Source organism: Balaenoptera ricei, chromosome 1 (assembly GCF_028023285.1).
Source record: "Balaenoptera ricei isolate mBalRic1 chromosome 1, mBalRic1.hap2, whole genome shotgun sequence".
Lineage (NCBI taxonomy): Eukaryota > Metazoa > Chordata > Mammalia > Artiodactyla > Balaenopteridae > Balaenoptera > Balaenoptera ricei.
Window position 1 is genome coordinate 113,451,573 of NC_082639.1, and position 23,667 is coordinate 113,475,239.

A 23,667-nucleotide genomic window follows, 5' to 3' on the forward strand; every position below is an offset into this window, starting at 1 on the left:
GGGTTCATACCCTCATCAAGGTCTGAGACTCTCCCAGCCTCTTCTGGTTTCCTGAGATGTCCCCACACAGGCATTTCCCCAATAAAGCACATGCATGTATAATCCCATCTTGGTGTTTGCTTCTGGCATATAGTATACTGTCTTCAAGAGATAAAGTTGCGAGTCAAAAAAAGATACACCATGCAAACACTAACCAAAAGAAAGCTGGTTCATCTATATTACTATCAAAGTAGATATTAAGGTAAAACAGTATTATTTGAGAAAAAGAGGGATAGTTTATAATGGTGGAAGTTTCAGTCCATCAGGAAAATAAAACTGTAAAGTAGTATGCAGTAATAACATAGCCTAAGAAAATAAAAACTGACAAAATTACAAGGAGATAGACAATCATAGCGGGAGAGTTAATATACTTCAGTGGGAGAAGATATTTTCAACACAAGTAACTGACAAAGGGCTTGTATTCAGAATAAAGTACTTACTCCTACAAATGGATGAGATGACCCAAAAGAAAAATGGGCAAGAGACCTGAACATGCACTTCACAAAAGTGGCTATTCTAATGGTGATAAACATAAAAAGGTGCTCTCAGTCTCACTAATAATCAGGAAAACTAAAACCAGTGATATGGACTAAAAATTTTTAATGTTGTCAAGGTTATGGAACATCACCTGAAAACACTCCTACACCGGTGGTGAAACTGTAAATTGGTAAATTTAGAAAAGTTTGGTGTTATTTACCATATTCAAACATACCCATCCTTATGATTCAACAATTACACTCCTAGGTATATACACAACAGAAATGTGTGCATGTCCACATGCACAAGAATGTTAACTGTAGCACCTAATAGCCCCAAACTAGAAACAATTCCAAAGTCTATTATCAGAGTAGATCATTTGAGGTATATTTCTACAATGGTATTCTGAAGCAATGAAAATGAACTATAAGTATATGCAAGAACAGGGAAGAAGTTAACAATATTGAGCAAAAGGCAGACGCAAAAGAATATGTACTCTGATTGACTTACATTACATAGATACAGATAGACGGACAGACAGACCGAGCCAGTCCACAGGGTTAGAAGTCAGGAAGGCTGTGAGTTTTGGACAGGAAGGAGAGGACACGTGAGGCTTTAGGGTAGCGTGTAGTTTTCTGGCAAGGTTTTATTTTTTGCCTGAGTCGCTATTAGCCAGCATAAGTATCCTGTGAAAAAAGACACAACAGCTGCAAGAGCCGTCAGGTAGGAGTAGGTAGGAGAATCTTTAGTGAGCCGCGCCAGGGACCCCACGGGGGATGCAAAGAACCCAGCGTCAAGAACGCTCCGGCATGGCACTTGAGCCCTGGTGCCCAAAACTTCCGGTCTGCGCCACTGTGCCCCGCCCCTCGACAACAACGACTGATAAGCAAGACTGTTCCACGCCAGGAAGAGGCGGGGTATGAGGACCGGTGTCATTAAAGCCCAACGAATCATTTATCCTATGGGAAAGGATGTGTTTATGGGCCAATAGGACGCCGGGAATAAGGCCCTACCCACAAGCCTGCTGAGCCAATCGGCAAGGAGCAGCGGGTGGGCAGGCTGTGGCTGTGCTACCCCGCGGAGCCGCGCAGCATGGCGGGCGGGGCCCGGGAGGTGCTCACTTTGCAGTTGGGACATTTTGCGGGTTTCGTGGGAGCGCACTGGTGGAACCAGCAGGTAAGGTCTCTCTGGACGGCTGCCTCAGCTGAACCTTTCCGGATCTCCAGACCTTGTTTCCGGCCTGTTCCTCTCGCCACCCGAGTCCAGTCCTTCCTCTGTGCCTCCCCAGGATGCTGCGCTGTGCAGGCCGACCGATGCCAAAGAACCGCCGGGAGAGCTGTGCCCCGACGTCCTGTACCGGACCGGCCAGACGTTACACGGCCAAGAGACTTACACACCGAGACTCATACTCATGGATCTGAAGGGTTAGGTGGTGGCTGGAGTCAGCCAATTCCCGGTGTTCCCCTTCACGTGTGGAGTCTCTAGCATCCGTTCGCTTCAAGATCCTTGACCCCGACTATACTAGGCTGAAGGACCAGAGATGAGGAGCCATAGGGAGAGCTAACCACAGTATGCCAACACCTGAGGGGATGCAAGAAAGCAAAATTTTATTCCGTTCAAGAGCTATCTCTGGAATGGGCTACTTGTCCCTAGACACAGTGAGATGTTGAACTGTGGCGCTCCCGTAGAACCACTGGGTGTGGTCTTTGCCCAGGTCCCAAAGCTAAGGACTAAGCTGGGAAATGAAGGATGGAATCTACATTCTCCTAGGCAAGGGTTTTTTTCAACCCATGTCTAATCAAGAAAGCTTGGAAGGGCCAAGTGCTGGAGTGATGATGACAGCAGGTTGTCAGGTGATCAGAGGAAGGTTAGCTGAACGATGGGAGGGACAGGGCTTTACCTAACATTGTCTGTTATTTTTGTACAGGTAGTCTGAGCTCCCTAAAACAAGAAGGTGGACTCTACAGGGACAAACAGCTAGATGCTGCAATAGCATGGTACTTGTGATGTTTGGAGAGGAGTTGGGAAGGAGCACAGGAAGCTGGAGAACTCAGGGAAACTGACACTAAGATCAATCTCCAATTTCTTTCAGGCAAGGGAAGCTCACCACACACAAAGAGGAACTCTATCCCAAGAACCCTTATCTCCAGGACCTCCTGAGTGCAGAGGTGAGGGCCTCTGCCCTGAACTTTTAAGCCCAGTGCTACAACCAGAGTGCCTCCACTGGGGCAGAGAAAAAGAGAATTTTAGCCATCTTAAATGCCCTAGAATGGTATTTTGAGGAAAAGCACTTTTTTCTCCTACTAAAGGACTGTGAGTACGTGAACGGAAAGGAGGTTGTAGGGTGTGGCCAGCAAAATCAGGGAGGATAAATCAACTTTTGCGTCTAGACGGCCTGGACCTAAATGTAGATTTTCTCATCCCTCCCAGGGAGTGCTCAATAGTGATGGTATCTGGAGGGTCAAATCCATTCCCAATGGCAAAGGTGAGACTTCTCCAGATACTGCAAAACGGGGAATGGGGCAGATCAGGAACATGGAGAAAGGTACGTTTCCTCTACTTTTTCTTCAGGTCCCCCACCATTCACCACCGCTACAACTCCAAAACCAGTTATCCCCACAGAGGGCAGCATCAGAGTCTGGTCAGACTTTCTCAGAGTCCATCTCCATCCCCGAAGCATCTGTATGATTCAGAAGTACAACCATGATGGGTATGGAGGGCCCCAGAGGCTGTGAGGCAAGAAACTGGGTCCCCACTAATGTTGGATGAGGCTCTTGAGGCCATCTTCCCTGCCCTCCTCCAATACAAGAGCTCTTGGGCGGAGGGATGGAAGTGGGGGAGTCCTGTAAATCCTGGACTGTGTTTATGCATGGCAGGGAAACAGGTCGCCTGGAGGCTTTTGGCCAAGGGGAGAGTATCCTGAAGGAACCCAAGTACCTGGAAGAGCTGGAGGACAGGCTGCACTTCTACGTGGAGGAGTGCGACTACCTACAGGTAGCTGCGTGGCGTGGCGGGCACTTGGGTAGAAACTCCCCTCATCCTGCCGACTTTCGCCATTCACCTCTCTCCAGGGCTTCCAGATCCTGTGTGACCTGCACAATGGCTTCTCTGGGGTAGGCGCCAAGGCCGCAGAGTTGCTACAAGACGAGTATTCAGGGCGGGGAATAATAACCTGGGGCCTGCTCCCTGGTCCGTACCGCCTCGGGGTGAGTAGTTCTTGTGGGGAGAAACGGTCACAGGGTAAGGAGGGAGAAATGAGGATAGCCCAGTGAGAAAGTTGCTTAAAACAAACTACTCTCATTTCTTTCACCAGGAGCCCCAGAAAAACATCTACCGTCTGTTAAACACAGCTTTCGGTCTGGTGCACCTGTCTGCTCACAGCTCTCTGGTCTGCCCCTTATCCTTGGGTGGGAGCCTGGGGCTGCAACCTGAGCCACCTGTCAACTTCCCTCACCTGCAATATGATGTAAGGCTCGATGCTCTCGTTCTGACTGCAGCTAGTGACAGGGCAACACGCACACGGCACGCACGCGCTCGCCGAGTCAGCCTTTATCTGCTACTGGCTCTATTCTTGAAGCCTCAGCTTGAACTCGGCTCTGATGTGGCCTCTTAGATGACACTGTCCTATGCTTATCCAGCCCTGGGCCAAACACACCCCTGCTTTGTCCCAAAGCCTGCGGGGGGCCTCTCTGCCATTACTATTCTGCCTCCACACTCTTTTCCACACCCAGAAAGCCAAGTGCTCTTCTCTGTATCCTCTTTACAGGCCGCTCTGCCCTTCCACTGTGGCGCCATCCTGGCTACAGCCCTGGACACAGTCACTGTTCCTTATCGCCTATGCTCCTCGCCAATTTCCATGGTTCATCTGGCTGATATGCTGAACTTCTCTGGGAAAAAGGTATTAAGCTTTGTGAGGAGATGGGTCAGAGCTGAGAAAAAGCTCTGTAACTTGATTTCTTCCTTATCTTTAGGTGGTCACAGCAGGAGCAACCATCCCCTTCCCCTTAGTTCCAAGCCAGTCCCTCCCTGATACGCTGATGCAGCTTGGAGAGGCCACCCCATGGACCCCACTGTCTGCATGTGGGGACCCTTCTGGAACATGCTGCTTTGCCCAGTCCGTGGTGCTGAGGGGTCTAGACAGAGCATGCCACACCAGGTGAGGGCTGGTGGTCCTTAGGAGCCCTTGTCAGACTTTTGCTTCACATCCTTTTCTCATACGTCTGGATATTCTAATGGCACTGCCCTGCTCTCCTTCCCTCTGGCCCGCTTGAAAGAAAAAAAAGACTGTGAGCATCCCGATCCAGCTGATGGCCCGAGAACCTAAGTCCTAGTTTCTCATTCGTGCTGCCACAGATTAAAGGTGGTTTTGGCTTTGTTCTGGCAGTCAGCTCACCCCAGGGACACCTCTGCCCTCCCTGCTCCACGCGTGCACCACCGGGGAAGAAGTCTTGGCCCAGTATTTGCAGCAGCAGCAGCCTAGAGTCAGGAGGTCAGTATAATGCTTGCTCCTGCTCTCCTCCCAGACCTCCGACCTCCCCTGACTTTTTCTCACTCAGCTGCTGTCCTCTTGCCCCACAGCTCTTCTCATCTGCTGCTGACTCCCTGTAAGGTGGTTCCTCCTTACCCCTACCTCTTCTCCTCAAGCCTCAGCCAGCAGGGTTTGGTTCTGGATGGTCCCCCAACAGGGGCAGGTATGTAGGAGGTGAAGAAAACCAAGAGGTTTTCAAGCATGGGAGAGTTTTACTATAACCCTTACTGGATAAAGGTACTTTGGAAATTCCCAGTTTGACGCGCCTTTATTCACTCTGTGGCTCCTGAGAGAAGTGTTCTTCCTCTGGGGTGCTGGTATACAAAGGGGAGAGCACACAAAACTTATTGAGTTTACTATACAATCAAGTTTACCAGAGGCCCAGACTTCCCTGTGTGTGCAACAGAGTCCCAAGGGTAGGACGGACCACAGGGCTCCCGTTTCTCTCCCTCCGCAGCGGTGGAGAGCATCCCAGTGCTCGGGGCCCTCTGCTCCTCTTCATCCTTGAACCGGACCCTGGGAGATTTGGCCAAAGATCTCGCCAGACTCGACCTGCGGCGCTGGGCCAGCTTCATGGACGCTGGAGTGGAACAGGATGACCTAGAGGAGACGCTGCAGGAGCTACGCAGCCTGGCCCAGTGCTACCAGAGGGGCAACAGCCTCATGGACTAAAGCTCCAAGAAAAGGAAAGAGCTAGTTTACAATAAAAACTGCTGGATGCAGGAGCTCAGTGTCTTGGGACTGGCTACACCAACATACACATTTATTACATTTAGAAACACTGTGATCAGATCACACAACAATAAATATGTACCACCAGACAAAAAAGGAAATAAAAAAACACACAGAAAAGGAACTGAGCTGCACTCTCCCTCAATGCTCTTTACAACGTAGATTTCTAAGGTCTCCATAAAAGACACACAGGATGGCAGGGCCATCCAACCCCAGCCTGCCATTGTCCTTGTCCCTGGCCCCCTGCTCCCCCAGCTCCTCATACTGAGCTCAAGGGTTTTACAAGCAAAGTACAGCCACCCTTCCCCCGATCAGGGTGCCTGTTGGATTCGATCCTGTGCAGATGACACCCTCACGCTCCCAGGGTCTCACTCATCCAGCTCTTCCTCAGACAGAAGGTCCCCGTGGTCAGACAGCTGGTCTGTATTGCTGGTACTGGTGGCATCGTCCTCATCCTCGGAGCTGGCCTCGCAGGCTGTGTGGAAGAGCTGCATGAGTTCTCGAAAACGATGGGAAACCTAGGAGGAGAGAAGGAGGCTTGCATTCACCTTTCTTAAGTTAGTAACATTTTAACATTTACTAAGCACTATATCCCAATCTGAACAATCTCGTTTGTTCTACACAGTAAGGCGGTGAGGGCTGTGCCCTCCTTATAGATAAGGAAACTCGGGTTAAAAGGCTAAACATTTTGCCCAAAGTCACATTCCTTCTAAAAACAAAACTAGAATGCAATCCCTGGGGCTTCTACCTCAAAATTCAATGCCCTCTCTCTTCTAGAGCCACGACTAACCGAGCTGACAAGTCAAGGTCTTCCTCAGGGCAGACCTTCATAATCACCAATCACCTCTTAGCTGGCCAACCTGTCCTCTTCCTTTCCTTGGTTCCTCTGGAGCTTGAAGCTCTAGCAGGGTTTCCCCTACTTACCTCAGTAGGGGTCTTATTTCCCAGCTGCTCAGAGATGACGCTAAAAGTCTGCGGCTGTGCTCCTTGCTCCTGGCACATGGTCAGAATCACGCGGTCAGCTTCCCTGGAATCCACATAAGGCAATTAATCTGAATCAGTAACGTGGGTGTGTTCCATGCACTTTCCAAACACGCTCCCACATCCATCCCCACCTACCTTGTCCACAGGACAACCTTTTCCCCCGTGGAGCTGACCTTGCTGTTGTTGGCACACACTGTAGCTTCCGTGGCCTTCGTCTGCGGCTCCCCCACTGGACCCTTGCCCTGTATTCCACTGTCTTTAGCCAAACCTCCTCTAGGGGCTTTGGGAGAAGTCTCTGAGGTGTCAGTTCCTGATGAAGAAGATTCATGGACAGGAGACACCCCGTCCGCTGTCACCCCAGCTCTACTGGAAGGCAGCCAGCTCTCCTGAGTATCTGGTTTCCCAGACACCTGTCTCCCCCCTAAGTCTCCGGTCCTTGAGGAAACAGGACTCGGGAAGGAAGCAGGGGGTTCAACGGTTCCAGACAATTTCTCAGTTTCTGAAGCATTCCAGACCAGCATGGAAGCCTCTGACTCACGCCCTGGCTTATGGCCCTCGCCCTCATCCTGAAGTCTGGGGGATGCCACGGGGCAGGAGAGAACCTCAGGCCCAGCCTGGTTACTCCTAACAGCGCACAGCACAGTTCCGGTTTTGGAGGGAAGCTGAGGAGTCTCTGGTGAGCAGGGCGGTGGGCCATCGAGGAAGAGCTGGTCTGTAAAAGTCACTTCTTGAGGAGACAGCAAAGTGCTCCCTGCTGCCAATCCTGTTTAGGAGGAAAATAAGGATCTAAGGGTATGGACAGGGTCACAATGCATCTAAGGACTACAAATTACCATGCGGTCACTCTGGCAAGCTACCGTGATAAAGTTCTAAGGTCCAAGAGTGAGGTGGGTGGGGGGGGGCTAGGGTCGCTTATATAAAGATATGAAGTCTGACTGCCAAAGCTGAGAATGGCTGAGGCTTTAGAATGCAGACCATAGAGGATCTGGAGACAAGGGGAAGGGGTTCAGGAATGGGAACACAAGAAGAAAATGCTGGGACTTCCTGGTGGTGCAGTGGTTAAGAATCCGCCCGCCAATGCAGGGGACATGGGTTCGAGCCCTGGCCTGGGAAGATCCCACATGCCACGGAGCAACTAAGCCCGTGAGCCACAACTACTGAGCCTGCGCTCTAGAGCCCACGAGCCACAACTACTGAAGCCCGTGCGCCTAGAGCCCGTGCTCCGCAACAAGAGAAGCCACCGCAATGAGAAGCCCGCGCACCGCAAGGAAGAGTAGCCCCGCTCGCCGTAACTAGAGAAAGCCCGTGCGCAGCAACGAAAACCCAACGCAGCCAAAAATAAATAAATAAATTTATATATTTTTTTTAAAAAAGAAGAAAATGCTGGATCGTGTTGATTTGTAGCACTCTTATTTCTGCAAGAGGATTGGGGCCACAGGAAAGAAAATTAAGGCTGGACAGTAAGGATTTCCTACTGGTTTATTAGTAAAAGAGGTGGTAGTCCATCCCTGAAAAGACTAATATTATCCAGGCTCAAAGACGTTCTTGCTTGAAGTATGTGCGAATAAGACAGAAGTAAAGGGAGCAAGGCTGGCTGGGCAGCTGGATGACTCACCTGGAACAGGCGTCTCTCCCTTCCTGGTACTCCTGCCAGTCCTGCTCTGGGTTGCCTCAGTGCTTTCTCGCTCCTCTGGGGCTTCCTCCTCCATCACGTCCTTGCCCTGCCCAGCTTCCTTAGCACCAGGCACAGGACTGGCCTCTCCGTGGGGGCTGCCGCCCACCAACTCATGGGGATCCTTGCTCTTGTAGGATTTGCTGTCACAGACCTGCAGGGATGGCCTTCTGGGTCAAGGGTCTCCGGACCTTTTTTGTCTTAGGGGCCGACCAAAGGAAGATCAACCCTGCCATGATGCTCAGCAAGTCAACCAACATGCATGCCCGCTCCAACAATTTTAAATGGCCCAAAAAAGAGGGCTGGATTCTACCAATCCTCTAACCAAGGACTGTATTTCTGCTGCCAACCAACCCTACTTTAGAGAACCAGCATTACCTTTAGGCTATTTCCTCACACAGGTTTGTTTCATTAAAAAAAAAAAAAAATCTAAGAGGGAAATATATGAACTGGTTGATTCTTCTCTATTCCAAAAGCTTCACCTACAAGATTCTCTTTAAAAAGCAAAATCCATTATACATATATTTGTAAAGAGTCTATTTATTTTGCATACACACACTAATGTGTATGTATACAGCATATTACTTATCCACATGTAATCTTTTTAGGAATTCAATAAGGTACACATCTGTGGTAGCAAACAATACCCCAAACAGCAAGGCAACCTGGGGGTTGGCCTAGGCAGCTCCGATACCCCTTGGTACCAGTTCCCTCCTCACCTTGCTGCTGCAGTGGCTACAACTTCTCCTCTTGCTCTTCTTCATCTTGGAGTCAGGACCTCCCTCATGGCAGGAGCAGGCACAGTCCTTGGCCCCATCTGGCCACTCAGCCTCCTAGGAGACACTTGGGCTTGGTTAACTGCCAAGCATTCTTGGTACCAATAGAGGGAGCTAAGTTGTGAGCCATCTGAACAAGCCCGCCCCCTGACCCCCTCCCCCGCTTCCTTTCTCTTTCATTATACATCATCTCTTCACGTTGCCTGGGGAAATCAATGCCCAAACTCAATTAAAGCCTACTATGAATCCCTGAAACAATCCGTAAATGACCCAAAGACTGACATATCCCAATTGCCCAGATGTTTCAAGAAATACTTAAGTGAAACATAATCTGAGGCAAAGTCACTGGAGAGCTCCCTCATGAGATACGATCTACTCACTCGTCTGTCTCTGTTTCTGTCTCCCTGTGCCTTGAGCTCTCCCCTCTCCTCCAATCCCCTTGAGAGAGGGCTTTGTACATATGGAAGGCTCACTCAATGATACTCTCTGTTCAACAAACCCAAGACATAAGTACCATTATTATCCCCACTGACAATGAAGAAACTGAAACAAAGAGAGATTAAATAAATTGCCCAAGGTCATTCAGCTACTAAGAAGCAGTTTTCCCGAAGAAAGAGTACAAGCAAGACACGTAGTAAAGGGAAATGGACTAAAAAGACTACTTCTTGAAGAGCAATAGACAGCAGTGAGTACAAGCTGACTCTGGAGCCGGACAACGTGGGCTCAGATCCTAGCACTGCCCCTGATTAAACATGAGACCCTGGCAATGGCCCCTCTCTGCAATTCAGTTTCCTTTTCTATAAAATGCAAACAAGAGCAATCTTTTCATAGGGTTATTGTGAGAGTTAAACGAGTGAATAGTCCACGTAAAATACAAGAGACACGCGATACTTTGGAACACAGCTCAGTATTAGCTGTTGTCATTATTATTAAAATGAGGAATCCTGGTTCTATTTTTTCACAAGAACAGAAAGGAAGAAGACCCAACGACAAGAGAAATAGCTCTGAGCTAGAGAAACAGATCCTTCTAATGAGGCAATCATGGGTGGGACCTCTTCAGCAGCTGCACCGTTCTTCCCATGGGCTCTGCATGTCCACAGCAGCCTGACCTTTGGTTCCTGCTCCATGACTGCCTCAGATCACAGAGGCTTTTGCACCACCCTAAGCCAGAGGACCACTCAGACAGAAAACTCAAGGCTTGATTCATGAAAGATGGATAATCCCCAACAACCTGGTGTACCTTATCATGATTTTGGACCCCAATCTCTTTTCTTCTTTTGTTCTTTGAGGCTGTGGGTATCTTGGGAGGTTCCTCTTCCTCTTCCACATCAGGCAGTACCACTTCTTCAAAGCCATCAAACTGGGGAGGAGTTGGTGCCACTCAACACAGACTCTGGGCAGATATCCCTCCTACACATGGCCTTCCCCCTTCACAACCCTACAGCAGCCTCACAGCCTGTACCTCATACTCTTTCTCCTCAGTCCAACTGATCTCTTCAAAGTCACCCATACGGCTAGCTGCTGGGCGCAGATGGTCAAAGAAGATGGAGAACTCATCCTGTAGGTGGTCATGGCCTTTGAGGAGCTGCCACATCTGTGTCTTGAGCTAGGGAGAGTTGCAGAAGGAAAGATGAAGTCTCCAGAGCCTCTCCAGGCCACCATTCCAAATCAATCCCACATACTTCTGGGTTCTACTTTCCTAGTTAACTGGGAGACACACAGAAGCCTCTCTTTGATAACTAAGAACTCTTAAACTTCCTCTCCCTCCTTACTTGCCTACAAAGCAGGGGTATAGGCAGACCTCGTTTTAGTGTCTTTGCTTTACTGCACCTCACAGATACTGTGTTTTTTTACAAATTGAAGGTTCGTGGCAACCCTGTGTCGAGCAAATCTATCAGGACCATTTTTCCAACACCATTTGCTCATTTCATGTCTCATTGTCACATTCTGGTAATTCTCACAGTATTTCAAAATTGTTCATTATTATTATATTTATTATGGCGATCTGTGATCAGTGATCTTTGACATTACTACTGTAATTGTTTGGGGGCACCATGAACCACACCCATATGAGAAGTGAACTTAAAAGATAAAACACTGTATGTGTTCTGACTACTCCATCGACCGACTGTTCCCCCATCTGTCTCCCTCTCCTTGGGACTCCCTATACCCTGAGACAATTAGGCCAATTTCAGTTGAACACTTAGGCCCTACAAAGCCTCAAAGTGTTCAAGTGAAAGGTATAGTCGCACATCTCTCACTTTAAATCAAAAGCTAGAAATGATTAAGGTTAGTGAGGAAGGCATGTCTAAAGTCGAGACAGGCCAAAAGCTAGGCCTCTTGTGCCAAACAGTTAGCCAAGCTGTGAAAGCAAAGGAAAAGTTAGTGAAGGAAATTAAAAGTGCTACTCCAGTGAACACACAAATGATAAGAAAGTAAAGCAACCTTATTGCTGATATGGAGAAAGTTTTTGTAGTCTAAGATCAAATCAGAATATCAAACCAGTGACAACATTCCCTTAAGTCAAAGCCTAATCCAGAGCAAGGCCCTCTCTTCAGTTCTATGAAGGCTGAGAGAGGTGAGGAAACTGCAGAATAAAATTCTGAAGCTAGAAGAGGTGGTTCATAAAGTTTAAGGAAAGAAGCCATCTCTACAACATAAAAGTGCAAGATGAAGAAGCAAGTGCTGATGTAGAAGCTACAAGTTATCCGGAAGATCTAAGATAATTAATGAAGGTAGCTACACTAAACAACAGATTTTCAGTGTACAAAAAGCCTTTTATTGGAAGAAGATGCCATCTAGGACTTTCACAGCTAGAGAGGAGAAGTCAATGCCTGGCTTCAAAGCTTCAAAGAAGGGCTTCCCTGGTGGCGCAGTGGTTGAGAATCTGCCTGCCAATGCAGGGGACACAGGTTCAAGCCCTGGTCTGGGAAGATCCCACATGCCGCGGAGCAGCTGGGCCTGTGAGCCACAATTACTGAGCTTGCGCGTCTGGAGCCTGTGCTCTGTAACAAGAGAGGCCGTGATATTGAGAGGCCCGCGCACCGCGATGAAGAGTGGCCCCCGCTTGCCACAACTAGAGAAAGCCCTCGCACAGAAACAAAGACCCAACACAGCCATAAATAAATAAATAAATTAAAAAAAAAAAAAAAAAGCTTCAAAGAACAGGCTGACTCTCTCTTGTTAGGGGCTAATGCAGCCAGTGACTTTAAGTTGAAGCCAATGCTCATTTACCATTCCAAAAATCCTAGGGTCCTTCCGCATTATGCTAAATCTACTCTGCCTCTGCTCTTTTAAATGGAACAACAAAACCAGGATGAAAGCACATCTGTTGACAACATGGTTTACTGAACATTTTAAGCCCACTGTTGAAACCTACTACTCAGGAAAGAGTCCTTTTAAAATATTACTGCTCAGTGACAATGCACCTGGTCACCCAAGAGCTCTGATGGAGATGTACAACGAGATTAATGTTGTTTTCATGCCCACTAGCATAACATCCATTCTGCAGCCCATGGATCAAGGAGTAATTTTGACTTTCAAGTCTTAGTACTTTAGAAATACATTTCATAAGGCTACAGCTGCCACAGATAGTGATTCCTCTGATGGATCTGGGCAAAGGAAATTGAAAAGCTTCTGGAAAAGATTCACCATTCCAGATGCCATTAAGAACATTTGTGGTTCATGGGAAGAGGTAAAAATAGTCAACATTAACAGGCGTTTGGAAGAAGTTGATTTCAACTCTCACAGATGACTTTGAGGGGTTCAAGACTTTAGTGGAGGAAGTAACTGCAGATGTGGTAGAAACAGCAAGAGAACTAGAAATAGAAGTGGAGCCTGAAGATGGGATTAAATTGCTGCAATCCCATGACAAAACCTGAACAGATAAGGAGTTACTTCTTGCAGATGAACAAAGAAAGTGGTTTCCTGAAATGGAATCTACTCCTGGTGAAGATGTTGCGAAGATGTTGTGAAGATTGTTGAAATGGCAACAAAGGATTTAGACTATTACACAATAATACTACATAATATTACATAAACTTAGTTGATAAGGCAGTGGCAAGGTTTGAGAGGATGACTCCAATTTTTTTTTTTTTTACATTTTTGATCCATTTGGAATTTTTTCTGGTATAAATGTGGTAGGGTTCCAACTTGATTATTTTTCTTTCCTTCAGTTAATTACCCAGTTATGTCAACATCATTTATTTAACAACCCATCTTTTCTCCCACTAGTTTGGGATGCCACTTTCATCAAATATCAAATTCCCATATATATTTGGGTCTGCTTCTGGACTTTCTATTCTCATCCATTAATCTGTGCACATGACCACACTGTATTGACTATTGTAGTTTTGTAACATCTGACTCCAATTTTGAAATAAGTTCTACTGTAAGTAAAATGCTATCAAACAGCATTGCAGGCTATAGAAAAATCATTCATGAAAGGAAGGGCCAATCGATGGAGCAAACTTCCTTGTTGTTTGAAACTGCCATATCCACTCCAGCCTTCAGCAACCACCACCTTGATCAGTCAGCACCATCGACACTGAGGCAAGACCCTCCGGCAGCAAGAAGATTACAACTTGCTAAAGACTCAGATGATGATTAGCATTTTTTAAAATTAATTTATTTTTGGCTGCGTTGGGTCTTGGTTGCTGTGTGCGGGCTTTTTCTAGTTGCAGCGAGCGGGGCCTACTCTTCGTTGCAGAGCACGGGCTTCTCATTGCGGTGGCTTCTCTTGTTGTGGAGCACGGGCTCTAGGTGTGCGGGCTTCAGTAGTTGTGGCATGCAGGCTCAGCAGTTGTGGCTTGCGGGCTTAGCTGCTCCGCGGCATGTGGGATCTTCCCGGACCAGGGCTCGAACCCATGTCCCCTGCATTGGCAGGCGGATTCTTAACCACTGCGCCACCAGGGAAGCCCAGCATTTTTTTTTAATTGAAGTACAGTTGATTTACAGATGGTGAGCATTTTTTACTTAACGTGTGTAAATTTTTTAGAGCATAATGCTACTGCATACTTAATAGACTAAGGTATAGTGTAAACATAATTCTTACATGCACTGTGTAACCAAAAACTTCGTGTGACTCACTTTATTGCAATATTCACTCTATTGCAGTGGTCTGGGATTGAACCTGCAATATTTCCAAGGTATGCCTGTATATTTTTTTTATCGAAGTACAGATGATTTACAATGTTGTGTTAGTTTCAGGTGTATAGCACAGTGATTCAGTTTACACACACACAGACACACATTCTTTTTCAGATTCGTTTCTCTTAGAGGTTATTACAAAATATTGAGTATAGTTCCCTGGGCTATACAGTAGGTCATTGTTGGTTATCTATTTTATACAGTGTGTATATGTTAATCCCAAACTCCTAATTTATCCCTCCCCCACCCCCTTTTCCCCTTTAGTAACCATAAGTTTGTTTTCTATGTCTGTGGATCTATTTCTGTTTTGTAAATAAGTTCATGTGTACTTTTTTTTTTTTTTTTCAAGATTCCACATATAAGCCGCATCACATGATATTTGTCTTCGTCTGTCTGGCTTACTTCACTTACTATGATAACCTCTAGGTCCATCCATGTTGCTGGAAATGGCATTATTTCATTCTTTCTTATGGCTGAGTAGTATTCCATTGTATATATATACCACATCTTCTTTATCCACTCCTCTGTCCATGGACATTTAGGTTGCTTCCATGTCTTGGCTAGGGATGCCTGTATTATTAACAGGTTTGATTCCCAGTGACACCACTCTCTAACCCTGCCTTACTGATCTCCAGCTCAGGCACCAACTCAAGGCAGAGCAAGGAAGCAACCCACTCCTCCCCATACCCCCCACCCAGACCATCACTTCCTTCCTCGAACTTCCCTTCCAGGGCACTTACGGCATTCCTAAGCCTGTGAGGAGCAGTCAGGCTTTGGTTTCAGGTGGCAACCACCCCACCCCAGTGCTTTATGCTTTAGGTAAGCCTAAAAATTCCTTGCCTTCTTCATCCCCTCCATGAAGTCCACCGCTCAGAAGCAAGAGGATATGGAATAGGTTAGGGAAGGGAGAATGAAGGGCCTAAAGCCCAGGTGACAATGGAAAGGAAGCAGGACAGGAAAGAATACCTCAGTGATCTCCTGGGGCAAGCAGTCTGTACAGCTCTGGAGGACCTTGATAATCTTTTGGTAGTGTGAGGGGTTCTCTGCAAAGCAAATTTCCAGCTGCCGAAGAAACTTGCGACTCTTCTCGAAAGCCTGCTGCTCCTCAAACTACAAGAGTGGAAAGAGGGCAAAAGAGGAGTCATCTGTACAGTGTGAGCAGGACTTGAGGGTTCTAAGCATAAGAAGCAAGAAAAATATGCTAGGGGCACGGGGAATAACAAGGCTCTGGTTTACAACTGTGAGATCATTTTGTTTTCTTTTTGGCTGCGCTGCGCAACTTGTGGGATCTTAGTTCCCCAATGAGGGATTGAACCCGGGCCCTGGCAGTGAAAGCGCCGAATCCTAACCACTGGACCACCAGGGAATTCCCTGTGAGATCTTTTTTTTTTTAAAGACTCTAGCATCTATCCACCTTGAGTCACTGGGGTCTACCAACCCAAGAAAACTAAGATGTAAATGAAAGATTCAAGAGTTAAACATCTCAAATTGCTTACTGTTTCATGGATTGTGAGATCAGACACATTTCACTGTTTACAAAGAATTTTCACATATATACTCATTTGATCCGCATAATAATACAGGAAGAGAAGATTATGTATAATCATACCATTACCATTTAACTGCTTTAAGACTCTCAAAATAACCTCATTATATCCTTTATTCCTGTGTTTATCCATCTTGACAGACACCCAGAACTAGTGGGATATTCCTCATGTTCAGACACTTACTCTCCAACATTTCAAATGTCACCTTACCATACAGGCCTTCCCAGACCACCGTGTATAAAACTGCAACATTCTCACTATAAAGCATTATATATATTTTACTGTTTATATATACACTATCATTTTTATTATATATATATATATATATATATATTTACAATATATATGTCTTACTGTTTATCACCTAACTTTCCCCATGAGAACATAAGCTCCATGAGAACATTAAGCTCCATGAGGGCGAGGATTTTAGTCTTTTATAATTACTATATCCCTAGTACCTAGAACTTTGCCTGACAAATAGTAGGTACTCAATAAATATTTGTTGAATGAATGCCTGTTTCACAACAGTGAGAAGCAAAGGGCATATGATTTACCTAAGGTCTCCACCAGAAACAAAGGAAAAACCCCCTCATTTTACATGTAAAGAAAATGAGAGAACAGAAGTTGGGAAGACCACCTCTTGAAAAGAAGGAGGCTCTTATGACCTTGAGCTAGGGGAAGGCTATCTGACTGGAAGCAGTCAGGAGACAGGAACAGTGCTGATCAACACTGTTCAATCCCAGTCTTGCTCTGACCCAAGAATCCTCGTGTGCTGTCTTTGCCCCTCTACTTACTAATCCACAGGCCAGGGCTTGCTCAGGCAATAGGAAAGCAGCAAAGTCCTTCAAGAGCTGAGGCCAGTCTTGGAGCAGGATTTGCAGGCTCTTGTAGAGATCCACAGCTGTCTGCCTCTGAGTATTTGACTCAAATTCATAGATGACCTGAAGGAAGTCCTCATATTTGCCAGGGATATGCTGCAGGGCTTCTCGGACCTATACAGGAGGACTTTCAATCATCAATACCCTTTCTTTGGGCCCCAACAGGAAACAATGGGACAGAGGGAGGAGGAGGAGCTACTGTTAGAGAGCTCTAGAATTATCCTTCAGAGGCTTCTCCTCTGACAGGTCCTCAGATCTGACTGTTAATGGAAGACACAGGGCCATGAGCTAGGCACAGCTCTTTTTCTGGCAGTGGGGGATGGAAAAACCTTCATTTTCCAGGAACCAGAGCCCTACCCACAATACCAGGTAAGCTTTTCTCTAGCTCACACCCCTAACCTCTCCATCCTGGTTTCAGCTCGATACTGAGATATATAAGGAGTGCTTGGTATGTATATTTCAGCACGGTACCATCTGAGGGTAAATAACACATAAATTAGGAATGTTAGTAAAATATTAGGAGACAAGAAAAATCATGACTATCACCGCTAGTACTCCACTTTGCTGGGGGTATAAAGGAAGCAGGTGGTTACCAAAAGAATGAGATAGGGACCACTGCCACCAACAGGTCGGTTCATGACTCTCAAGATCACTGAGGCCCACTTTCTGGCCAGTGTACCAAATGTCTTTCTTTTCAAGACAAGGGCTCAGTAAAGGTCCTTATTAGCCTATCCTCTCACTGATGATGGTAGAAATCACCTTTCCCCCATTTCTTGGCAATAGAGGGGTAATATGCTAAGGCAGTAATAATAGATCTGCTTAGGACTGAAGTCGGTGCCCTTGTAGTTCTCTCACACAGTTCTTTTGGTAATTCCAGGAAAACAAAGGCAGAGGCATAGAAGGCTGTTGTGCAGCCTGAAAAGCATACTTCATTTTAAAAACACCTCCCCTGAAACAGAAGCAGTCTCACTGAAAGCAACTGGAAGGAACAGGAAGCAGCGTTTGCCTACCCTGGTCAGATAAGCCTGAGCAAAGGCCAAATCCTTCTGCTCCCTGAGTGGGTCTCGCTCGAGGATGTCCTCATCATACAGCAACAGCAGCTTGGAGGTGTCCTTGCTGGCCCGGGCCCGACTGCCCCGCTTGTTGCGAACTCGATGATTGCTCCGGCCCTTTCCAGCAGCTTTGATGTTCTCTCCTTAGAGCACATGTGAAAACAACTGTCTCTCTGTCCCTGCAACCTCGACTCTCCCCATCCCACCCCATGCACACACCATCCCCCCGCATCCAAATCCTATTCAATATTATGTAGTAATTTGGGAGAAAAGCTGTTGGAAAAATGTTATGAGAGGCACGTCTGTCCCCGTCAAGTCAAACCTATGCAGAGTCGGCAGCATAACTGCACCAACTAGCATGATAATGAAATACCTGGCTACTGCATATTGAAAATGGGAGTCTAAAAAGAGTGAGTATGGTCTGATGTTAGGCTCTCAAGAGACTATGTCTTGGTGAGGAATAAGCAGTGCTTTCTGAAATAAACATAACTCTTGGCCTCATGCATGACAGATGAATTAAGAACCAGTATAAAAACTTGCATGAACTGAGTACAAATCTAGCAGCTGATGAAAGTCAAATTTAAATTTTCTGAGCATCTCTTCTCTGCAATGGCACCAGGTTAAACATCTGTCTGGGGGAAGGGTGAGTGGCAGGGGGGATCCAGAGGATTTCCTCTGGAAACTAGCACCTGTTTTATAAGCTAGCTATTCTGCACATGTCCCTGAGACAATGAGGCCACCTGAGACCCGCCCCCATTCAGGCCTGTCCAACTCACCTGGTGGGGACTTGCTGGTCTCCACTTCTGGAGCAGTCTTGGGGGAGGCAAAGGTGGTAGGAGGCTTCTCAGCAGGGTCTCCAATGGCTTCGTCTGTCATTTCATCCTCTTTCTGCAGGCTTTCCATTCCTTCTGCTTCTTCTTCCTCTTCTTCCTCAGGTTCAGAGTTCTCTTCCTGGGAGTTCTCTTCCTCAGACTCACCCTCCTGACTCATGCGCCTTTCAGATGCAAGCCAAGTCAGTTTCTCCATTGTTTCCTGCAAAACACCCCAAAGAGTGTTCAAGAGCGCTACAGTGGCTCACCAAGTGCTGACTGTACAGACTTTTTCAGGAGAAAACTGAGGTTAATTAACTGATGGGGGGGTTGGGAAGCAGATTTTTTTGGGGGGGTTGGGGTTTTTTTTTTTTTTTGCTTTTTTTTTCTGGCCACGCTGCACAGCTTGCGGGATCTTAGTTCCCCGACCAGGGATCGAACCCAGGCCCCAGCAGTGAAAGTGCCAAGTCCTAACCCCTGGACCACCAGGGAATTCCCAAGCAGTTGTGTTTTGAAAGGTCGAGCCTGAAGATAATTTTCTTTTGCCAGGGTCTATGCTTATGATCTGTTTTTTGGGTCATTTAAATTGTGCTCAAGTGATTCAATTTAACGTTTAAATGAGTTTAAGTCAAATGTAATAAGTAACATTTCACTCTTTCCCTCTCCTCTCACCTCAACCCCCAAAAATGATTTTAGGACTATCTATAGTGCAAAAAGCAAGCAGGTGGCCTATCAATAAATTAAACCTATTACTGAGTCCACAAAATATTGGAGAACAGTCCCCAACTCTCACCTGGAGTTCCGGGACAGAGAGCACAGATTCCTCAGAAGCTGATGACATCTCATCTTCCTCATCTTGGGTAAGGTCGTCAAAGTCCTCTTCTTCCTCTTCCTCTGGCCCATCCTTCTCTCCTCCAGTTTCTGGCCCAGCTGGGGTCCCCACTGACTGACCATCAACACTGCATAAGTCTTCGGGCTTCCCTGAGGGGCTGCTAAGCACCATTTCAGGGTCAGTGGAGGTTGAAGCATTCCTTGGGGACCCCTTGCTCACATCTCCTGAGTTTCCTTCATCAGCAGGCTCTTGAGAAGCTGAAGGGGTTTTAGCTGGTTGACTCCTCTCCTCCTCCTGTTGTAGGACCGTCTGTTTCTTCACCTCTCTAGGCCCGCTTGACTCCTCACTTGTGAAGCCAGCGTCCAATTCCACAGAGTGTTCTTCTTTGATTTCATCACAGCTGTCCGGCTCTGGGGATCCACCAGAGATGTCCTCCCCGGGGTCTTTAGGTTCCATCTTAATGATTTCCTCTAAATCCTCAGGGGAAGTGTTTAGAGATTCTTGAAAGCCCTGAGGCAGTGGTTCTGCAGCCTGCCTCCCCTCCTCTGTTTTCACAAGAGTCCAGCCATAGGCACTGCTCTCTGACAACTGTTCCTGGCACACTCTGTCTGCTGGTGGAGGCCCTGGGCTGTGCTCCTCTTTGGGGAAGACAGCAGCACAGAGAGGAGATAGTTCCTGAGGTTCTAATTTGGGTTCTAGGTCTTGAAAGGCATTTTTCCCCTCAGCCAAAGGGCAACCTATGTCCACACTCACTTGGGCTTTATCTTCAGGGGTAGATGGTACAGAAAGATTCACAGAATTGCCAGAAACAATTAAGGGTGGGATGGAGGAGGCCACAAGGGGCTGGTTCAACGGACAGGGGAAGGAAGTCGGGTTAACCAAGAGGGTGGTGATGGGAATGGTCTGAGGACTCTGCGCCACAGCCGCACTGACAGGCTGGATCACGTTGCAGCCACTGCCAAGGCTCACAACCTTCACGGTGGTGGCAGGAACAGTGAAGATAACAGGCGCGGGGTGGATGAGGGGGGCAGGCTTCAGACAGAGAGAGGCCTTGGCCCCCTTTCTCTTTGAGGCTCTCCGTTTCACACATGGTTTTCGAAACTTAGAGGGAGCAAGTGAGGGCAGCATTACCTTGGGCACAGGAGCAGAGGAGAGCAGGGTCTGGGGCTCAGGCTGAGGGAAGCTGGTCCTGGCCTCAGGGGGCGTGGTAGGCAGCACTGTTGGAGACTCAAAACTATCACCCCCAGGGACCCCCAGTGGAGGGCCACCTGGCACTGTCTGTAAGACAGTGGCCGGCTGGATCACGTGAGGAAGCCGGACCACCATTTTGCTCGGAGGGGCTTCTGACTGAGTTGACCTAGCTGGTGTTTTCCCAGAGCTGGAGCTAGGCTGGAGAGAGGGGCTGGGTCTGATAAGGAGGGGCTTCAGGACTGATGACCGCTTCTGTCTCCAGGCCTTCCTAGAAAAACGGTTGGCAACTGGCTTCAGCTTCAGGACTACACCCTTAGGCAGCAGCAATGGGTACCGAGTTTCGCTCCCCAGTTCCGAGCTGCCTTTTCCTAGGCCTGGGTCTGAGTTGATCTCAGTGGTTCCGGTCACATTTCCTACCTCTCTGGCATCATCAGCTATGCGCTGCAGTTCCTCCTGGATGGATGGCAGACTGGCCTATTGGGAACAAGAACGCTCAGATCTAACACATGCCAGAATTTGGTAAAAATAAGTGGGCTTTCTAGCCAAGAGATAAACCCACGTATATATGGTCACCTTATCTTTGACAAAGGAGGCCATAATATACAATGGAGAAAAGACAGCCTCTTCAATACATTGTGCCGGGAAAACTGGACAGCTACATGTAAAAGAATGAATTTAGAACACTGCCTAACACCATACACAAAAATAAACTCAAGATGGATCAAAGACCTAAATGTAAGGCCAGACACTATAAAACTCTTAAGAGGAAAACATAGGCAGAACACTCTATGACATAAATCACACCTTTTTGACCCACTTCCTAGAGAAATGGAAATAAAAACAAAAATAAACAAATGGGACCTAATGAAACTTAAAAGCTTTTGCACAGCAAAGGAAACCATAAACAAGACGAAAAGACTACCCTCAGAATGGGAGAAAATATTTGCAAACGAAGCAACTGACAAAGGATTAATCTCCAAAATATACAAGCAGCTCATGCAGCTCAATATCAAAAAAACAAACAACCCAATCCAAAAATGGGCAGAAGACCTAAACAGCCATTTCTCCAAAGAAGACATACAGATTGCCAACAAACACATGAAAGGATGCTCAACATCACTAATCATTAGAGAAATGCAAATCAAAACTACAATGAGGTATCACCTCACACCCGTCAGAACAGCCAGCATCAAAAAGTCTACAAACAATAAATGCTGGAAAGGGTGTAGAGAAAGGGGAACCCTCCTGCACTGTTGGTGGGAATGTAAACTGATACAGCCACTATGGAGAACGGTATGGAGGTTCCTTAAAAAACTAAAAAGAGAACTACGATATGACCCAGCAATCCCACCACTGGGCATATACCCTGAGAAAACCATAATTCAAAAAGATACATGTACCACAATGTTCACTGCAGCACTATTTACAATAGCCAGGACATGGAAGCAACCTAAGTGTCCATCAACAGATGAATGGATAAAGAAGATGTGGCACATATATACACTGGATTATTACTCAGCCATAAAAAGGAACGAAACTGAGTTATTTGTAATGAGGTGGATGGACCTAGAGTCTGTCATACAGAGTGAAGTAAGTCAGAAAGAGAAAAACAAATACCGTATGCTAATGCACATATATGGAATCTGAAAAACGGTAATGATGAACCTAGTGGCAGGGCAGAAATAAAGACACAGACATAGAGAACAAACTTGAGGACACAGGGCAGGAAGGGGAAGCTGGGACAAAGTGAGAGAGTAGCACTGACATATATACACTACCAACTGTAAAATGGATGGCTAGTGGGAAGCTGCTGCATAGCACAGGGAGATCAGCTCGATGCTTTGTGATGACCTAGAGGGGTGGGAGAGGAAGGGTGGGAGAGGGAGGGTGGGAGGGAGGCTCAAGAGGGAGGGGATATGGGGATACATGTATACATACAGCTGATTCACTTTGTTGTACAGCAGAAACTAACACACCATTGTAAAGCAATTACACTCCAATAAACATATTAAAAAAAAATAATAATTGGGCTTTCTAGATGTTAGGTACCTTTCCAGGACAGTCTCGAGACATCTCTTTAAGAAGGATTTTTCTGCATGATATCAGATATTTCTAAAAAGACTACATTCCAGTGATATACTCTAGAAACTCTGCTCTGAATTTCCTTTAAGAAACTAGCATTTTAACCACTATTTTTAAAAGGTTATAGAATCAGGGGGAGAAGTGGGAGAGGAACGGTAACTGAAGAAGATTTAAGTCCTAGTTCTACAACTAAAGCATCAGAGGTGTAAAGTAGCCTTTGACATTTCTGCCGGGTTTCTAGTGACCTTCTACTTCTGACATACTTTGAGGAGAAGGGCTGTACCTTTAACCAGAATGGAAGCCGGTGTTCTTCTCTCTCTACAGGTGGCTTCCACTGATGTGGCTGGATCTCTTCACAGCACTTCATTAAGATGGGCAGCTGTCTGGTCTTCCTATAAAACTGAGCATGAAGAAATTAAGCATGAGTCACATTCCTTCCAGAAACACTGCTCTTTGTCAGGGTAGAGAGTGTGGTGGGCGGCAGTCTGAGACAGACACATACATATCCATATACATGTATCCATGAACAGCATATGCTGACTGCTTCTGCATTTCAAATTAAGCTAATCTCTAATTAATAAATAGTTTATCATTACTCAATATCTTATGATGCGCTCCATTCTGGTTACCAGGAAGGGAAAAGTTTAGGTCACAGAGAAAAGGAAGCACGTGGTCAGAGTCATCTTATCTAAAATTTGCTCCTGCTCAGCAGCCGCAGTGAGAGTGCCTTATTAATCCTTATTCTGGCCCATGGACGCTTCCTTTTAAGCAAATAATGGTGCAAAGGACATTAGAAGGGAAGGAAAGAAGAACAGCAAGACTGAGACAGTTCAGTTTTAAGAGTGAATGAAGAGGGGAATTGAACTTACACTGACAATAAGCGCCAGGCACTGTGCTACAAGCTGAGCATACAAATAAGG

General features: G+C 46.6%; 2 protein-coding genes across 7 annotated transcripts in view; one reads left to right on the top strand and one right to left on the bottom strand.

Annotated features, from left to right (window-relative positions):
- The first annotated feature begins 1,548 nt into the window (after positions 1 to 1,548).
- On the top strand, positions 1,549 to 5,900 carry MSTO1 (misato mitochondrial distribution and morphology regulator 1). The gene is made up of 14 exons (XM_059933520.1): positions 1,549 to 1,692; positions 1,805 to 1,940; positions 2,444 to 2,513; positions 2,609 to 2,684; positions 2,947 to 3,001; positions 3,088 to 3,226; positions 3,393 to 3,510; positions 3,588 to 3,722; positions 3,830 to 3,982; positions 4,283 to 4,414; positions 4,488 to 4,672; positions 4,901 to 5,005; positions 5,095 to 5,207; positions 5,502 to 5,900. Exons 1-14 carry the CDS (start codon positions 1,609 to 1,611, stop codon positions 5,714 to 5,716), a joined length of 1,716 nt encoding a protein of 571 aa, XP_059789503.1. The 5' UTR covers positions 1,549 to 1,608; the 3' UTR covers positions 5,717 to 5,900.
- Positions 5,389 to 23,667, bottom strand: part of GON4L (gon-4 like) — a 91,789-nt gene continuing 73,510 nt past the window's right edge. For 4 of the 6 annotated variants that reach the window (XM_059933467.1, XM_059933506.1, XM_059933486.1 and 1 more), the window contains 13 exons: positions 23,031 to 23,147; positions 19,436 to 21,139; positions 18,610 to 18,865; positions 17,792 to 17,976; positions 16,698 to 16,895; positions 15,323 to 15,466; positions 10,671 to 10,814; positions 10,449 to 10,568; positions 9,152 to 9,265; positions 8,376 to 8,586; positions 6,896 to 7,523; positions 6,701 to 6,803; positions 5,389 to 6,294 (listed from right to left, as the gene is read on the bottom strand). In XM_059933467.1, the coding sequence (XP_059789450.1) occupies positions 6,145 to 6,294; positions 6,701 to 6,803; positions 6,896 to 7,523; positions 8,376 to 8,586; positions 9,152 to 9,265; positions 10,449 to 10,568; positions 10,671 to 10,814; positions 15,323 to 15,466; positions 16,698 to 16,895; positions 17,792 to 17,976; positions 18,610 to 18,865; positions 19,436 to 21,139; positions 23,031 to 23,147 (4,074 nt within the window). In that variant the 3' untranslated portion in view covers positions 5,389 to 6,144. The remainder of the gene's footprint in view (positions 6,295 to 6,700; positions 6,804 to 6,895; positions 7,524 to 8,375; positions 8,587 to 9,151; positions 9,266 to 10,448; positions 10,569 to 10,670; positions 10,815 to 15,322; positions 15,467 to 16,697; positions 16,896 to 17,791; positions 17,977 to 18,609; positions 18,866 to 19,435; positions 21,140 to 23,030; positions 23,148 to 23,667) is intronic. The other 2 variants (XM_059933476.1, XM_059933495.1) reach the window with 2 other exon arrangements.

Excerpts from the sequence above, each read along its gene's own strand:
- MSTO1 (XM_059933520.1), top strand. The coding sequence starts at position 1,609 with ATGGCGGGCGGGGCCCGGGAGGTGCTCACTTTGCAGTTGGGACATTTT. Across the intron at positions 1,693-1,804 it reads CGCACTGGTGGAACCAGCAG|GATGCTGCGCTGTGCAGGCC; the intron begins GTAAGGTCTCTC and ends GTGCCTCCCCAG. Across the intron at positions 2,514-2,608 it reads CTAGATGCTGCAATAGCATG|GCAAGGGAAGCTCACCACAC; the intron begins GTACTTGTGATG and ends AATTTCTTTCAG.